The following is an 18,377-nucleotide window of genomic DNA, read 5'->3' on the forward strand; positions in this document are numbered from 1 at the left end:
ACTCTCTCCTAGAGCTCTTGCGCAGTTGCAGGAGAGGAAGCTCATAAAACACTGCTAGGGTGTGGTCCATAGAAAGGCTGCGATAATATTAACCACTGATGTTGCTTCATCGTTATATTTGTTAAGGTCTGAAATTGGTTAACATTTTTCAATACCAACATCAAATTTTTATTGACAGTTGAGAGCTCTTGAAAAAAGTTGAAAAAAGTTTTCCTTTAAAATTAGGACATTATCAGATATCTAAACCCAAAGTCCATCCTTAATGATTAAATTTGGAGATTTACTTTTTTCTTCTCTGGCCAAGAAGGTCATTAAAAGTGAAAACGGGCCCTCTCTGGTGGTGCAGTGGGTTGAAATGCTGCACTGCAAAACTAAACCAAGCTGTGGCTGCTTCATTGTCTAAGTTTGATCTCTGCCAGGGAGGTGATCCACATGGTGCAGCAAACCTCTCCTGCCCTCGCCCACTGCTCCCCACTCTGTCTCTGGTGAATCCTCTCGCCACCCCTGCCCCTCTGTTCTGTACCCCATTTCTGTATGCATAAATAAATTTTAAAAAATCTTTAAAAATAAAAAAAGTAAAAACAAATTTATGGTAGGTCACTCGTTTTTCTTAACTTTTCAGCAAAATAGCCAGCCTTCTCTAATCTAATTCAATGCATCAAAGTGAGTGGCAAAAGACTATTAATTGTGGTTCTATTGACCTGACAGTTTCCTTCTAAAGCAACAATTGAATATTCAACTTCTCTTCATCTGTGACCTCCTCGCCCTGGCCCTCAGAGCTGAAAATAACCTGATCATTTTTAATCAGTTTATTAAACATTAGGCAGCTTGCTGATTTGCTTTTAATCACATTCTGCAGATTTCTAGGCATTAATCTGGCATTTATTATGAAAATTGCACATTTGTATTCTGGGATTTTTTTAATAAAGAAAAAACAATAATATGAAATAATCAAGGCAGATTTCATGCATTAGGAGCACCTACAAGTTTTGCAGGTGTGTGCTAATCCACAGCCATGTGAATTCCCATTACCTGCTTTAAGTTGGGTTTTTGCAATACTCCAACTAGAGGCTCACATGGGGCCTTCCTTTAGCTGACTGTAGAGTTGTAGTCATTTATGGATAATTCCTCTCCTGCTGTCCTCACTAGGTATTATCCCCTCTGCTCTGACAAGCAGAAGTTGTAGGCATCATAGGGCTGTTATAATTCTCATTTTAGGACTGATCTTGAGGGCAGCCAGCTGTGATCAGAGGAAATCAGAATAATGATTACTCACTGATTTTCCTAAAACTTCTGTGTTCAGACAAAAGGGGTAGAGTTGAAAAGCAGAGAAAAATGCTAAAAAATTCTCTCTGTTGAAGATCTTTTAATTTGCGCAGTTTGCAGCCATTCTCTGACAAATATAGCGCAGTCTCAGCTTCAGTTTCAGATAACTTTTTGGAGATCCTTTCAGTGTATTACCTTTAGTAGCAACGTCTCTTCACCACCTCCCCCTCATCCACCCAACTCTGTGCATCCAAGAAGAAGAGGAAGTACCTCTATGATCCCAGGAATGCCCGTAGCATCTGTGTCTCAACTGCCTTTCTAGAACAGTTAACTTCTTTCTCCTGTTCTCACCTATTTCCTTTGCTTCCCCCCAGGTTGAATATGTGATCAAGTGTGACATGTCCGCTCTGCAGAAGATCCTGTATCGCCACATGCAAGCCAAAGGGATCCTCCTCACAGATGGTTCTGAGAAAGATAAGAAGGTATGTTGTGGAAGATGAGGCATCTAATGGTGGCATGGCATCTTCTCATGGTTGAGACTTTGAAGGCTCCCGAAACACCCTTGCTCATGCTGATCTGTTCAGGCAAATAGCTGGCCCTTTTCTGTAACTATTGGAGATGCCAAAGGAAATCTCTTAATTTCAAACTGCACTGTGGGCAGGAAGAAAGGAGGAGTATGTTTATATCTCCAAAATAGCTCTGCTCGTGTCAATTCTGCAGAAAATATATTCCACCTAAATGAGGAGTCACATTTTAGAAGGTTTTAAAATGTAGTTCCACTCCATGTGCTTCTGTTTCGTGTGTTTTTCTTCCCAGAACAGAAAGCCATGAACTTTCTAAAATCCCCCTGTAAAGTAAGTTAGTTGCAAGAAAATTTTATATCTGAGAAACTACTATGATATGTGATTATTAGCTTTGGACCACAAGGTTTGTAGGTTACTGAGAAGACCTATAGCCCTTTGCCTTTAAAACTTAGAAATACCTAATAAATCAATTATTTGTTCTATTTTGACTCCTTTTCCTCATTCTTAGGGGAAAGGAGGTGCAAAGACACTTATGAACACTATCATGCAGTTGAGAAAAATCTGCAATCACCCATACATGTTTCAGCACATTGAGGTAAGTCTGTATTCTGTTTTGACCCTGAATGCACTAAATCCTACTTAGACTAGTGTTTAAAAAGAGGAGGTGGGATATAAGACATGCATGGAAGATGAAGCAACATGGTCCATTGAGTCAAAACTCAATGAACAGAATTAATAAACAAGAATTTTCGGGTTATGGATTCTCATTGGCACCAAGCAATCGAGCATCTGGAATTTTATAACCAGGAGTTTAAAGTAGAGAGAAAATGTTGTAGGCTATGGCTCATTATGTGGGTTTGAGTAAGTACTGTGAATTGCCTTGTTATGGTAGAAGCTTGGAAATCAAGGGTAATGATAAATACATTCTGCTCCCTCAGAAGAATGCTGTGAAAAATAATAAAATAATATATTTCAACCTATTGAAGAGAAAGATGTTCTGGAATTATTTTCTTCATAAAAGACTCTGACTTTCATCAGTGACTTGGATTTGTATTTTTCCTTTCTGGCTTCTATCACGATAATGTAAATCCTGGCTTTTATCCTGACATTCTAGTCTCCAGAAAGCTATTTTTAGGAGAGAGGACATTTTCTGCCCTATTCACTACACTGAATAAGTTTTCTAAATTGACGGAGTCTCACCCCAGTAGGAGCAATTGACTTGAGCAGAAAAGAAAAAGCCACAATTGTAATCTCCATTGTTCAGTGGTGCTGCTGGTGCATAGGGTCCTAGCAGCAATTATCTGCCAGCATCTTTCCTGCTTTCCACAGCAAATGAGCAGGAGGTGAGGGGCCAGGTGCTGCGTGGCTCTAGGGCTGCACTAGTTTATTTCTCTGCACCAGCTTGTGGGAAATTAAAAGTTAATAACCAATGTGGGAAAGTTGAGTCAAAATATTCTTGACTTGGATGATTGCTTTCCCCCTCATTTTTGGTAATTGGGCTTGTTAGAGAAGAGCATTTGTTACACCCTGTTTCCTCTACTGGAGTCCTGTCCAAATGAGGTAGTGAATTAGGAAGACTCCTGACACCACTACTAACTTCAGGTCCATAGGGCAGAGCTATCTATCAACTAGGAAGCCCTAGGTCTGAGCAAAATAACAGCAGCAGCAGCAGCACTAAAAGACAATCCCACCAACCAGCCACAGCCAGCTAGCCCTACAGTGGAGGGGACTCCACAGTGCAAAGGTGAGTCCATACAACAGGCCACTTTTTAACTGCGACCTGATGTAAGTCACTCAGCATCTCCAAGTTCTAGTGTGTTTGACATGACCTCAGAAGGTAATAGATTATAGGAGTGGCAGGAAGATAAACTTTTTTTTCTAAAGATTTATTTATTTGTGCATACAGAACTGGGGTACAGGCCAGAGGTGCAGGGACGGTGAGAGGATTCACCAGAGACAGAGAGGGGAGCAGAACATACTGACTAACAAAGTACACTGCTGAGGGGGGCAGCGGGTGGGTCAGGAGAAGTCTGCCGAGCCATGAGGGTCACCTCTGGGGCGGGGATCGAACTCATGCTGCAGTGGCTTTAGCTTCTTAATGCTGTGCTTTAACCCTCTGCACCACCAGGGAGGGAGGGCCCAGAAAGATAATCTTGTTAAAGAAATAACATATTAGGTACAGAATAACGTGTTAAACAGAGGTAAAGTATCGGTGCATCAGTAGCTGTAGAAGGGGTTGGGGGGAAGCCAAACAATTCTAATGATCAGAGAGATTGAGGTCCTGTCAGGCTAACCTGACATCCACCATTTTGTTTTTCCAACAAACAAGTTTATGGTATTTACTCTGCTATCCTGAAGGGTTTGAGGACTTAGAAACGATGAAAATGGAGTGCCAGTCATTCTTCAATTTGATTATCATTCAAAAATTCACTTTTGGAACATGCTAGGCCATATTCCAAAGGATGGTGTATGATGTTTTTGATCCTTGAACTCCTGGGTGGGGTGGAAGCTTCTCCTTACCTGGAAGGATGAGGGGGGAGGGGAATCATAGAAGTTAGGTTTAAGGGACCTACCCTCCATTTTTACTAGCAGTCAGTACAAAGACAGACTTTGATTTGAGTTTTTTAGCCTAAAAGACTCTCAGGGCTCTACCCCTGGAAATGAGTCCCACCCTTCGAAAAATGAATTCCGTTTTGGTGGTGTAGGCATTTCGCCTTCATCTTTGTGCTGTTTGCCGCACAAGCTTTGTTCATCGGAAACCATACCAGAGCCCATTCTCTCCCTTTGGCTCACTGTCCCCAGGGGACCTTCAAACCAGACAAGGAAAACAAGACTTTTAAAATGATGCCGGTATCTAATCTTGTCACTACCTATTGATATCTACCATCTCCTTGGTTTTAACAGCCCTGTTTTAGAGATCAGGATGGATCTCTAATAATCTAGTAAGGGGCCCTCCCTGGGGGCGCAGCAGGTTAAAAGCACAGCATTAAGAAGCTTAAGCCACTTCAGCATGAGTTTGATCCCCGCCTGCCCCAGAGGTGACCACATGGCACATGGCGCTGCAGACCTCTCCTGGCCCGCCCACTGCTCCTCTCAGCAGTGTACTTCATCGATCTGCCTGTTCTGCTCCCCACTCTGGCTCTGGTGAATCCTCTCACCCTCTGCATCTCTGACCTGTACCCCAGTTCTGTATGAATAAATAAATAAATCTTTAAAAAAAATTTTAAAATAAGAAAAAAAATAAAATAAAAAATGAATTAAAAAAAATAATAATCTAGTAAGGAATGGCCACCTTTAGAGAGAAAAGGCCTGGTTCTGGGAGTGGAGTGGGGGTGTTGGTCATTTCCAGAGCATTAATTTGGCAGGCAAGGCAGAACAGTATTCTGAGGGAGCAGGGCCTCAGAGGAGGAACATATCTGAAAAGAGAATCCAGAGGGACAGCTCTGTCCCCTCAGAGGAAAACTTGGGTGGCGGGGGGAGGAAGTGAAGCAGGAAAGGGAGACAGCTGGTAGCTGGGAGGGTGTGTCTCGCTCTCCTTCCCTCCGATGCCTGCCTTCCTTTAAAGTGGGGATGGAAACATGGCAGAGAGAATGGTCACATAGCTCTCAGAATCACTGAGGTGAGAGTTCTGGGGTGAAGTTATATATTTAAAAAGTGGAAACTGGGGGCTCTTCCTGGTGGAACAACAGGTTAAAGTACCGCATTATGAAGCTTTCTGAAGCCACTGCAGCATGAGTTCAATCCCCCGCCAGGGAGCTGACCCACATGGCGTGGCAGACCTCTTCTGATCCTCCCGCTGCTCCCCTCAGCAGTGTACTTCATCGATCTGCCTGTTCTGCTCCCCACTCTGTCTCTGGTGAATCTTCTCACCCACCACTCCTCTGGCCTGTACCCCAGTTCTGTAAGCATAAATAAATAAAATCTTAAAAAAAAACAAAGTAAGTGGAAGCTGGGGGCTCCCTGGTGGCACAACAGGTTCAGCACAGCACTGTGAAGCAAACCACAGCCGCTTTAGCAGGAGTTCAATACCTGCAGGGAGGTGACACACATGTCATGGCAGACCTCACCTTACCCACCCACTGCTCCCCTCAGCAGTGTACTTCGTCGATCTGCCTGTTCTGCTCCCCACTCTGTCTCTGGTGACTCCTCTCACTGCCCCTGCACCTCTGACCTGTACCCCAGTTCTGTATGCATCAATCAATAAATATTTTTTTAAAAAGTGGAAGCTGGACACTGAGAGATGGCATCCATTTAGGGCATGACTTATAATAGGGATAGCACAGAGTGGAAGGGACATTGGGAGTTCACTGCACTAAGAACCGTAGTGTGCTTTACAACCACCATTTCTTTTACTGTTAAGATATCTCTGCAGTATGTTTATGAGTACAGATTAATATCAGTCTGCTTGTATTAAACTCTTGTATCACGCTTCTCCAGTCTAAGACTAACCAGCTTGCGAGTGGATATTTGAGGCATTTTGGATCACCAGAACCTATGAGGGCAGTTGGGCCAATAGGATTAGTTTGATAAGTAAGTGAACCAATCCTGTTGTCTCTGAATGAGAATCGAGATACTTGCAGAAACACAGGATTCACTTCTGGCAGAACATAAGACTGAATTCATACACTGAACTTATCATTCATCCTCTAACAAGTATTTCCTTTGGTGTTACTTTGTTTAGCAGTACTAGACAAATAGATAGGATGGCCTCACTAAAAGAGTCATAATTAATAATGACATTTCATATATTTTTTTTTTACAATATTTTCTTCTCTCTCTCTTTTAAAGGAATCCTTTGCTGAACACCTGGGCTATTCAAATGGGGTCATCAATGGGTAAATCTTATAATTTTTCTTCTTCCACAAAAATGATTTCTTGGTACATTGACATTTTCTTCTCCACAGTGTTTCCTACATGAAAATGTATACTCAGCCCCTCAGCCTTGCTCTGCCCTCAGTAGAGGGCACAGAAGTTGTTAACCAAAATGATATCAGCATTCTCTTTGACTTTACTGGCATAAATTACTACATGCCTTGAGCAAGTAGCTATTCAAAGGACACAGATCTCATTTAATAGACTTAATAGTATCCTAGTGTTCTAAAAATATTGTTGAAGCTCCCAAGGATTGTTACTTGTAATCAATAGTGTAACTTGGGCTGAGAGGGAATTTTTCTTACTGGATTTCAAGTTGATCTTTAACATTAATGTGCATGAGAGGAAATGTCTCATCAACTATAAGTGAGTGACTTTATGTGATTTGTTATCATATAGGCTGTATAAAAAAGCATTTCATTAGCAGTAGGCATTGAAGAAAATAATACCTTGCAACAACAACAGCAAAAAGAACCTTGCATTTACAGAAAGTCTCTGGTTTTTTTTTTCTCATTTTGTAGCAGTTTTGTATTTGTTTTGTACCTAATGTATTATAAGGACATAGTTTATTCTTGGATTTCAAAGGCAGGCATACAGTGTCACTAAAAACTAAAAACTACGAAATGGACCCATCCAGATCCAGCACCACTAGACACCCCTGTCTCTCTCTGCATCCCCTTCCTCTGAGTCCTGAGGTCACTGCTGGTGACACCAGGCTGCCCAGGGTTGCACCATGCAAGTGTTTAGCAAATTTTTTTCAGAAAATACTTCAAATATTGTTGACACTGTCAGTCTCTGTTATACCTACTCAACTTTGCTAATGTCGCATGAAAACCGCCATAGACAAAATAGAAGTGAGTGAGGATGTCTGTGTTCAGTAAAATTTTATTTATAAAAGCAGGTGGTGGGGCATAGCCAAAGTTTGCCAAACTCTGCTCCAACCTAAAGATTTCACATGTTGTTACGAGTTCTTTCTTAGCAACTGGCTGTTTTTCTTTATGGTACTTATCACAATTACCCATTTTGAAGGGAGCCTTTCTGTCTTGCTTGTCAATATACTTATGTCTGGCATTGTGCTTGGCCACATGCCCTAAATTCCTAATTTTACTTTATTAATAAGGAAGGTTTTCAAACTGTATAGCATATAATTGTGTGTTTATGTTAGAGGCAGGGGCAAAGAGTTAAAAGATAGTGACAGAGAGAGTAAAAGTTTTAAAAGCAGTAAGACTTCACCTTTTTCTTTCGAGATTCTGTCACCATACCTGGAGTAGATAATGCACATGATAGATTTTGCACAAATATATTTTCTTTTTCTATTAGATGCTCTCTTAGCTTTGCAGCTGATACCCATCCGTCCACCATTATTTATTGAATGTCAGTGTGTGCAGGCACTCTATGAGAAGCTGTCCTGGATCCTTCAAGGAGACAGCAATAATACTGTCTTCCTGTTTTGCGTTTCTGGGTTCAGGGCTGAACTGTATCGGGCCTCAGGAAAGTTTGAGCTACTTGATCGTATTCTGCCAAAATTGAGAGCGACTAACCACCGCGTGCTGCTTTTCTGCCAGATGACGTCCCTCATGACCATCATGGAGGATTACTTTGCTTTTCGGAACTTCCTTTACCTGCGCCTTGATGGTGAGTGCATAAGGCCGTTAGCCTTGCTGCTGAGAGCAGGGGTCACAGGCACTTAGATCCAATCTCTGCTGAAATTGTAAAATTGTTGAAGAATTAACCAGCAGTTTGGGGTGCAGCTTTTCTAGAGAGTCATTTCTATATCCTCAAGTTTAAAATACACTGAAATCATTTGCCCAGCTGTTCATCCCACATCGTAACATTCCAAATGGACTTAGAGTCATTTATAAATGCCACAATAAAACACAACTAAGATTTGAAAATCCTGCTTACTTTTACACTTGCCTAATACTGATGCATATAGACATGTCTTTAGCTTTTTCTGTTATACTCTAAGGGGATAAAGGCCAAGTCTGTCTTCACTTAAGATTAGGTGTTAGCTGTCATTAAACCCTCTTGTTTTCTCAGTGGGACATCCCTACATGTTACATGAAGACAATGTCATAATTTTCAAGTTATGTAATTGTTTACCTGATCTTAACAGTTACATTTAAATACTGTCTCCCAAAATGAGTCAAACAATATGACTGGAAGAAAACATGAAGCTAGGACTACTTTCTAAAATACACTATTTGGCTACCAACCCTAATATCTCAGAGAGTTAAAATAAAAGCACTTTCATACCATGGCAATGGATAACACTTTCAAAGGTTATTAGGAACAGCTACAATAAGCTAATTTATAGCCAGGATGGTGTTGAATTCCTGGACCCAGTAATACCAGGTTTTCTTGTGTGTTTCACACTACTGTTAAATACAAATTTTAAAAATTATGGTTCCACTAAAAGCTTTTGTTTGTTTCATTTTTATTCTAACATCTTTGTCTCTTCTTTGCCATTCATTAGATATAATGAGTAGATTCTCACTTCAGACTTGCTGTATGAGCTTCTACTGGGGTTTTCAGGTGTTTGTGTGATCTACCTCTTAGGGTATTATTGATTTTTAAATTAGTCTTCCATCTGATAGACTTAATTAAAAAAAAAATAAAAAACTCTTCCCTAACCCCTCCAAAATCAGTGAAAAAAGAAAATGAATGGTTAAGTAAATGTTAATTTTTATTTATACTTTTTAAAGATTTATTGTATTTATTTATGCATAAAAGAACTGGAGCATAGGCCAGAGGTGTGGGGGGAAGAAGAGTCACCAGAGACAGAGTGGGGAGCAGAACAAGCGAATCTACTGAAATACACTGCTGAGGGGAAGCAGCGAGTGAGACAGGAGAGGTCTGCTGTGCCATGCGGGTCAGCTCCCTGGCTGGGAAAGAATTTGTGCTGCAGTGGCTGCGGAGAGCTTCACAGTGCTGAGACTTAATCCCGTGAGCCACCAAGGAAACCCCGTTAATGTCAATTTTTTAATTCAGAACACAACTGTATCACTCAAAGCCCCTTTTGGTAGTCTCCTACCTTGAGGCTTGTCCTGGAGCCTCCATGAAGGGAAGAGTGCAGCATCCCACCAGTGAGCATCAGGGAAAGGCAAACCCTCCCTCACTGCTGCTCCAGAGAGGGGCCACCCTGCTCTGCCTTGTCCTGAGCTACAGCAGCTCCCCAGCAAAGGTGTCCTCCACGGCTTGTCATTGACTCCTTTGTGGCATTCTGTTTTGAATCTCAGCTTTCTGAAGAATGTGGCCTTAGCATGGTGGGATGTGAAACTAACAAGAAGTCATTTCCTTGAAACAAATGTCTCTAATGACTTCTTGTGTGCCTGAGAGAAGTATCTTTAATAGTGTGTTGCTTGGTGTGTTGTTATTAGTAATAAGTCCAAAAAAGCAAATATTTATGGTACATGTGGGATACCAGTCAAACGACTTCCTGTGCATCATTAATTAGATTTTTTTCAACAAGCTATGACTTTTCCTGTTTAGTAAGTTATTAATGTTTCCATTTAACAGTTGAGAAAACAAAGGATTCGACAGATTAATTACCTTGCCAAAAGTTACACAGAAAGTAAATGTTGAAACCAGGTTCTAACTTAGACCTCTCTAGATCCAAATTAGGTCCAGTTTTAGCAGATCCAGGGAGATATATTCTATCCCTGAAAATATAGGTTGCTTCCCTAGCAACAGCATCTTAGGAATGATTTTTAACTTATTGAAAAAAAATTTAATTGAAAAGAACTAGGCACCAGAGATAGAAGACACAGGAGCCAGTTACTTTCTGGCTACTTACCATTAGGTGAGAGGAGACAGATGAGGAAGCAAATTCCATCAGGTGTTACAGGAGGAGGTGAGAGGGCTGTGCAGCTTCTACCCACTAATATTAGCTGCTTATTTCCGAGATAGAATCAATGGGCAGATTATCACTGTACACACCGGTAAGTTAGTACACACGTTTCCAACTGCCTCACATCTGTCATCTCCACCCCCAATCCAATTGTTAAGATTATTTCAGATTTTCCTTGCCAAATTGGATGTCTCAGAGCTTTGACTTCAAAAAAAGGAAAGCTTTTTTTTTTTTTTTTTCTACAACGATTATGGCTGATAGATTTAGCTACTCTTCCCTGGTAGTCTTTGTTTTCCCTAGAGGTGGTTTGTGGATGAGAGCATGAGAGCAAGTGGTAAAGTTACAAGTTAAGTCCGAGAAGACAAAATTGTCCAAAGCAGCTGAAACTGAGTTAAAGTTAGTCATCATGAAAATCTTAAGCGGGTTAAAGCACCACATTATGAAGCTCTCCAAAGCTACTGCAGCACAAGTTTGATCCCCAGCCAGGGAGGTGACCCACATGGCGAGGCAGACCTCTCCCAACTTACCCGCTGCTCCCCTCAGCAGTGGATTTCAGCAGATCTGCCTGTTCTGCTCCCTACTCTGTCTCTTGAATCCTCTCACCCACCACACGTCTGGCCTGTACCTCAGTTCTGTAAGCATAAGTAAATAAATCTTTAAAAAAAAAGAAAAGAAAGAAAAGAAAAGAAAATCTGGCTGTGTGTTCCTTCTGGCAACTCTACAATTTCCAACACAATTGCCCTTGTTATTTATTATATTCTTGTTTATGTTGTATATCAAAGTCTAAAAGAACATGGAAGCAAAGCTCGTATGCCACCTGAAAGGAGCTTTATTTGCCTTTGGATAAACTCTAATGTGGTAGCTTAAATCGCTTGGGCAATATCACAAAGATTGTTGGTGACCAGCAAAGATCTTGATATGGGGAACCTTTGACTAAGGGAAATGATAATCCATCAAATTCTGAGCCTTATGGTAGGAAATGCCACAGCTTTACAACACAAGTGATTTAATCATCCTTTTCTCCCCTCCTCTGTAAGTTGTCAAGTTCATTGCTATTTATACATCTTAAATACATGCCAAGTATAGGGTGGGTCTGTTTGCTAGAGGTACCCAGCATGGGTGCAGATAAATAGTTTGGCCCAATAATTTTTATATTTTCTTTCTTGTTTTTCAATGCTTGACTTTATATTTAGGCTTATTTTATCCCAGGTAAACCCATCCCTACTTATTTTCATTTCTTAATGAATGTGATCATTCATGTCTCTTAATGCATGTGAACATTAAGTGATTATTTTTCAGTTGATCAAAATTGAACTTCTAGCCTCAGAGTATGTAGACACAGTTTTTGTACTTACTGTTGTAAAACAGGTGTTGTTATCTCAGGGACCTGTTTTTTCCCCATTTTAGAAGTATTTTTGCTTTCAGTGCCTTTTCCTTTGGTTTAAGGCAGAGGGTAAATACGTGAGCCATTACGCTATGTGAGTGATTTTTTAAAAATTATTGCAACTGGAAAGATGATGCCAAGAAAGTTTTCTTGATAGAACAAACCATTTCTTCCATTAGCGTTATAAATAAATAGTTCACCTTGATCTCAGAAAGCCAGTTTTAAGAAGGGAAGAAAGAGCCCTGTGTTGTTTGAAACCTCACTCAGCAAAGCACACTAGTGCACCTCCCCAGAAATCTAAATTCTTACAATTCATATTGCAGGAGCTGAGCAGGTCACTGAAATCTAATTTGGCAAGTAAAATGAGCTCAAAAGAGCATTGTTTCATTAAATGAAGGGAGCCCTCAAAACCCCTTTTTTGCTGTATGCAGGGAATTGATTTTTTTTTCCTCCTCAGGAGGTACTTAATATTTTTGTTAAATGTGAAAAACAGATGCCCCTATGTTTAGAAACTTGATCCTCCTTGTAAATTGATTCCATTACCTATAGTCACTTAAATGTTTTAATCCTCTGAAATGAATTGCAGGGATGTTTTCATTCTTATAAAAAGAATACTGTGTAGAAGCTATATTTATGTAGCAGGCAGTCAGGGACTATCAGGTAACATCCAGATATGGTCCCCAGTAGCCTAGAGCCTTTCCCAAAACTCCACAGCTACATTTTTCTGGTGAAAAATGTTCAGATGGAATATGATGGGGGTTTTGTCTTTCCACAATGAAATGACTGCTTCATGAAATGACTGGATAAATACACTACAGATGCCTAGAACGAGTGAGTGACTGACTCAGAATGCCAGAGTGGTTGTCTTCATGCCCCAAAAGAGAGCGCCAAACTCTGGGCTTCCTCTCTGCTTATTCAGACTGGCTTTGGAGTCACCCCACAGCCATGCCGTACACCATAGCCAAGCATGTACATGCTGCTGAGTTTGGTTTTAGTACAAGACCCTTGGAAGTCAACAAATACCAACATGAGAAACAGACTGACAGATTCCTTTTAAATATATATGGATCTCGTGGCTTCAAGTCTTGCTAACAAAGATGAACATCTCGATTTAAATTTTATGTCTGTCACCAGCCAGATCATGCTCAGTAGCAGTCCAAAAGGTATAGTAGAAATCAGTTTCCTTTTCTGTCCATTCCCTTGGCATGAACAAGTCTTCACTGTAATGCCTATCAGCAAAGTTGCTTTAATTCATTATAATAGTCATTTTAGGCAGGTGCACATGTGTGTGTGTGTGTGTGCACAAGGGATGGTTTGGGATGCTTTTAGAAACTAGCTGGTGTTTTAATTAAAGTGCAGAAATTGTTTCCCTTAAGTTCTAAATTAGCATTAGAATGATGTGGAATATGTAAACCTACAAAGGTACCTGGTCAGAAATGTTTAAACCCTTTCAGCACTTTGGAATGATGATAGTCGTTCAAGTGTTCTCTCCCTGCACAAAAGAAATATGAACTGATTGGAGAAAAAACTCTATCTCTCTCTCGTTAATTGCAAAATGTTCAAAGTCGCTTTCAGAAGTACAGAAACCTTGGGGTATTACCTCACCAGTGCTGAGACAAGTCTGAGTATATTTCTCAAAGAAGCAAGACTTTTTGTCTAGCTCTGTGCCATTTTCAGACAGGAGTTAATTGGCAAATTTATTTTCCTTATCCCCCTAGGCACCACCAAGTCTGAAGATCGGGCTGCTTTGTTGAAGAAATTCAACGAACCTGGATCCCAGTATTTCATTTTCTTGCTGAGCACAAGAGCTGGAGGCCTGGGCTTAAATCTTCAGGCAGCTGATACTGTGGTCATCTTTGACAGTGACTGGAATCCTCATCAGGTCTGTATATCTCTGACTTAGGTGTCCAGGTCAGGAACAAAAAAGCTGCAGCGTCATTAGTCATATACTTATGGGGCAGAGCAAATTTCTAAACACGTGGTCACTCCATATAGGGAAGACTCAGCCCATAATTCTGCCTTTTTTTAATCTCCCTTGGAGAAGAGATACTGAGATGTGATACACATGCCTCTAATGTATTTGAAGAGTTCAGAGTTCGAGTTTGGGGTACAAAAACTCAGTTTCTGCTTAGATTTTTTTTTTTTGTGTGTGTGTGTGTGTGTGTAGAACTGGGCTGTAAGTCACACGTGTTGAGGGGTGGGGCAGGGCATGAGAGGATTCACCAGAGACAAGAGTGGAGAGAACAAACAAATTGGCTGAAATACACTGCTGAGGGGAATGGAGGGTGAGCCAGGAGAGGTCTGCTGCCCCATGTGCGTCAGCTCCCTGGCTGGGGACGAAACTCAGGCCATATTGGTGATAGTGCTGAGACTTAGTCCCTAGACCACCAAGCCCCTCTTCTTAACTTTCATCCCACCTCTGGGAACTGCCACTGAGCCAAGGACTTCTGGTGAAAGAAAAAATCAAAAACACATCAAAACACAAACAGTAGCAACAACAACTTATATTTATGGGTCTTTTGTTCTGTGCCAGTCACTTCATGTTCATTGCTTCATTCATTTTGAGACAACCACCCTGTGAAGTCGCAGCCATAACAGTCAAGGAAAAAATGAGTCCCAGACAGCTTGAAGTAAGCTCCCAGTTAGTAGATGATAATTTGTCTTTTAGTATTCGTGTTTTATTTGAAATCACTATCAAAAAACATTCTATGGAGCTTCAGCCAGTAAGTTCTTTTAGCTGGGGGAGTTTAGAAGTTAACCTTTTAAAAATCCAACACAATGGTATCAAAAAGCAAAACCTCTAGAATGGACCACCGGTGGCTCTGGCTTCCTGTGTTACCCCTGGACAGTGATGTGCCTTCCTGTGAAACAGAATGATGTTCAAGAGGATTTGAACCCCTTTGGAACAAATTTGAACAAATTTAAATTCAAAATAGTAAGTAAGAAAGGAAGACAGCAACTTTCACATCCGAGTATGAGTCACACCAGCCTATCTTGGCCCCCTTGCCGTGCCTTGCCTTCCTCAGCCCAAGGACACAGAGCAGTGCTATCTGTCGTGGTCATGTGGCCGGTTGTGGTGAAGATGGGGTGGAAGACACATACAAGCAGTTGCTTTTGACAACAAGCGGGCTTCAAGCGTAACTAGAATTAGGAAGGAGCTTTCTAGTAAACATAGACCTGCTTTCCATCCCCTCCCAAGAGGACTCCCACCTACATGGACTAGACAGACTTCTTTCCACATCCAGGAACTCCTGGGAGAGGGTGACGTCGGTTCCCCCACCAGAGCAACACTGGTGGAAAGGATAGACCTGTGGTTCTGGGTGGCCACCAGCGCTGGACCATGGCCTGTGCTCAGCCGTCTCTCCAGACAGATAAATCAGTTTCACCATTGAACTTTTTTGACCTTGAAAAGGGTTGGGAACCATCAGCATAGACTCCGTTTGCCCTAAGATTTCAGGAAGTGTCTTGCATCCAGTATGTGTTCCACAGCATACTCATGTGACCGATCAGCAGTTTTTTACCCACTTGACCCCTGTGAGTTAAGTGTCTGTTCCACAAACATGCACTGAGCAGCTGTTATACTGCAGGGTCTGAGCTGAGCTGGGTATCTTCGTGGGAGGAACCCATGAAGATCTGGTCTGCTCCCCCAGGGCTGTTCCATGTGGCTGGATGGTTAGAATACCCTACTTGGCATTGTTCAGATCGTTATTGAGACCAAAATAACCTCTGTGTAAGTGAATGGAGAGTTTCCAGATTTTATCTTGTCAGGTGAACATTTCGGTAGTGTCATTTGTCCACTTTCAGTGGTTCTATGTAAATTGGAAGGGCCCAAGGACACCACTGTTTCTGGAAATGCTGATTTACAATATGGAATACGGCTGGGACACCCCCTGCTGCTTCGTACATATATCTATATCACACACACTGTTAGGACCAGTAGCCAGAGGTGCAATTCCAGAATTAGAGTAAATTGCATGATCCCTGAAGAAGTCGCTTTGTACTGAATGCACACCAAAACAAAGACAACAAAATACAACACTCCAGGGCCTCCCTAGTAGCATAGGGGATGAGTCTCAGCACTATCACTAGTAAGGCCTGAGTTTGAGCCAGGCCAGGGAGCTGACCCACACGGTGCTGCAGACCTCTCCTGACCCGCCTGCTGCTCCCCTCAGCAGTGTACTTCTGCCTGTCCTGCTCCCCGCTCTGTCTGTGGTGAGTCCTCTCACCGCCCCTCCACCTCTGGCCTGTACCACAGTTCTGTATGCATAAAAAATAATGATAAATCTTTTTTAAAAATATAGACCACCAGATTAACTCTGGTCTAATTTTCCATAAATATTTCTCTCTTTGGGCCATGTGTTCTGCCAGCAGTTATTTCTGCCACAGGGGGATTCATTCCACCTGACTTGGCTAGCTGGGCTGGCCAGGTTTTTCGTGTCAGTCGATTCACCATGGTCACTGGTTTGGGCACACTTCTTCCTTTTTGCAAATCAGTGATCCTACAGTAATGTAGATGTGTTACAAGTTTTTACTTAACAGTAAGAAAACATTTGTGAAGGGGCAGTCTTTCCAATATATGGGATACCTTGCATACCTTATTTCAAGTAATCCTCAAACTATTTCATACTTAAAGAAGCCAGTTAATGTTAGCTTTCCCCAGACTACAGCCATGATTCAAATCCTGGCTGGATTTGTGTTTGAATCCTGGCTTTGGGCATTTCCTACACTTTACTAATGCATAAATGTTGCATAGCCTCCCCCAAATGCAAGTGGTAGCGTTCATTTTACTATCTTGGTTTCAGTATGCTTATCAGTGTGCACTGAAAAACGGTTTCTGTAAGCATTCTTTATCATGTGTTGAATCAAAATTTAGACATATTGATAAAATAGGGGAGTTATTTTTCAAATATTGGCAAATTAAAGGTAGAGGCCTTTAAATTGCTAATGGGAGGCTCTGGCTAAAAGCAGATATAGAACCTGTGAATGGGAAGTTAGTAATAAAACCCATTAGGGCTACCAAGACTAAAAACATGGATTGGTCCTTTTATTTTTAACAGACGGGGCTGGATTGTTATTACATAACAGTCAACCAGAGTAACCTTGGCATCTCTGTTCTCAGACTTTATTCTTGTCCAATATAATCGCACTGAAATCCTTGTGAAGTTTCAGGTCAGAAGTGTTGAATAATCCACTCAATAATTATAGCACTTATCTCTCAATGTTCCCACACCGCCCCCCATTTTGTATTTGGGACTCACAGGCTTACTTTCCATACACTTCTTCAGTCTAGAAATATTAACCTTTGCTACTTTCCAAGTTGATATGTAATCTCAAACATGCAAAAAATCCACATTGACACCAAAATGCAAACAAGTTAACAACTACCACCAAAAATAATTACAGCAAACTCACAAGGGTTCCAGAACTCCCCACCCCTGTTTACAGATGATTCACACCTCTGCTTCCTCATCTACCTCCTCACCTACAGAGTTCTGGCCCCTGAATTTTAATATTTTTGTGGTTGATCCGCATCCTCTGGGACAGATGGCAGCAAACCACCACCCATGGGCTGAGTCTAGCCACCCACCTGTTCCTGTCTAACCTCAAAGCAAAAAAGTGTTTTCACATTTTTTTAGTATCAGATCAAAACTGAACAGTGGTTTAGTGTTTGCTCTTAATATTTACTAGAAGATGTGCTGCTATGCCCATGAGGGAAGCAGGTCACTGCCCCTTGCTCTAAGAGATCCTCCGGAAGCTGCTGCCACACAACTTTCCATCCTGGCTGCTGCTTATTGTGTCAGGTGAAGATGGTGGAGAGCAAGATTGAACCCAGGGCTTTTCTTCTCTCAGTTTGGATGTTAATTATGAACCTCGCTTTCTCCTTTTTGGAAAATAATCCAATTTGAGTGGATCCCAGCTGTGTTCATGGTTCAGCGCTCTGATATTATGTTAATATCTTCCAACATCTTCTGAGGGAAAACTTCACCTGCTTAATCATTTGACTGTACAGGACTGCACAAAGGCAGACAGACCTCCAGGACAGACTTGGGCTGTGCCTCCTTGTGCTACCAAACAGCTCTGGGGAGGAGGATGGGCTCCCAGCTGGGGCACTTCAGCTCTGCGCAGAAGTGGATGCTAGAATGGGGGTGCCAGGGACAGGCCTTTACCCTAAAACTACATGGTCTGATGGGGGACACATGGAAATAACTAATTAGCATTGCCCAGGAGACCATCACCTGAACCTGAATGAAGATATATTCCAAGAAGTTTTGATCACATGGCCTTAAAATCAAGCAATTTGGCATTATGGTTTTATGAAGGTTGTTATTAAGGATTTTTTAATGATCTTATAAGAATCATACACATGTAAAGCAGGAAAAAATGTAAACACTTGGAAAGTAAAATGGGGAAAATTTAATAGCATCAATAATGTTATTACCTAGGGATGTAAACATTACTAGTGTGTTGGTGTTTTTCCTGC

General features: G+C 41.4%; 1 protein-coding gene across 1 annotated transcript in view; it reads left to right on the top strand.

Moving 5' to 3' along the window:
- Positions 1-18,377, top strand: part of SMARCA2 (SWI/SNF related, matrix associated, actin dependent regulator of chromatin, subfamily a, member 2) — a 167,259-nt gene that overhangs the window by 74,228 nt on the left and 74,654 nt on the right. The window contains exons 20-24 of the mRNA XM_004677627.2: positions 1,641-1,748; positions 2,299-2,385; positions 6,579-6,625; positions 8,131-8,297; positions 13,615-13,778. Coding sequence (XP_004677684.1) covers positions 1,641-1,748; positions 2,299-2,385; positions 6,579-6,625; positions 8,131-8,297; positions 13,615-13,778 — 573 coding nt within the window. The remainder of the gene's footprint in view (positions 1-1,640; positions 1,749-2,298; positions 2,386-6,578; positions 6,626-8,130; positions 8,298-13,614; positions 13,779-18,377) is intronic.

Source organism: Condylura cristata, unplaced genomic scaffold, assembly GCF_000260355.1.
Source record: "Condylura cristata isolate star-nosed mole 26May11 unplaced genomic scaffold, ConCri1.0 scaffold00006, whole genome shotgun sequence".
Taxonomy (NCBI): domain Eukaryota; kingdom Metazoa; phylum Chordata; class Mammalia; order Eulipotyphla; family Talpidae; genus Condylura; species Condylura cristata.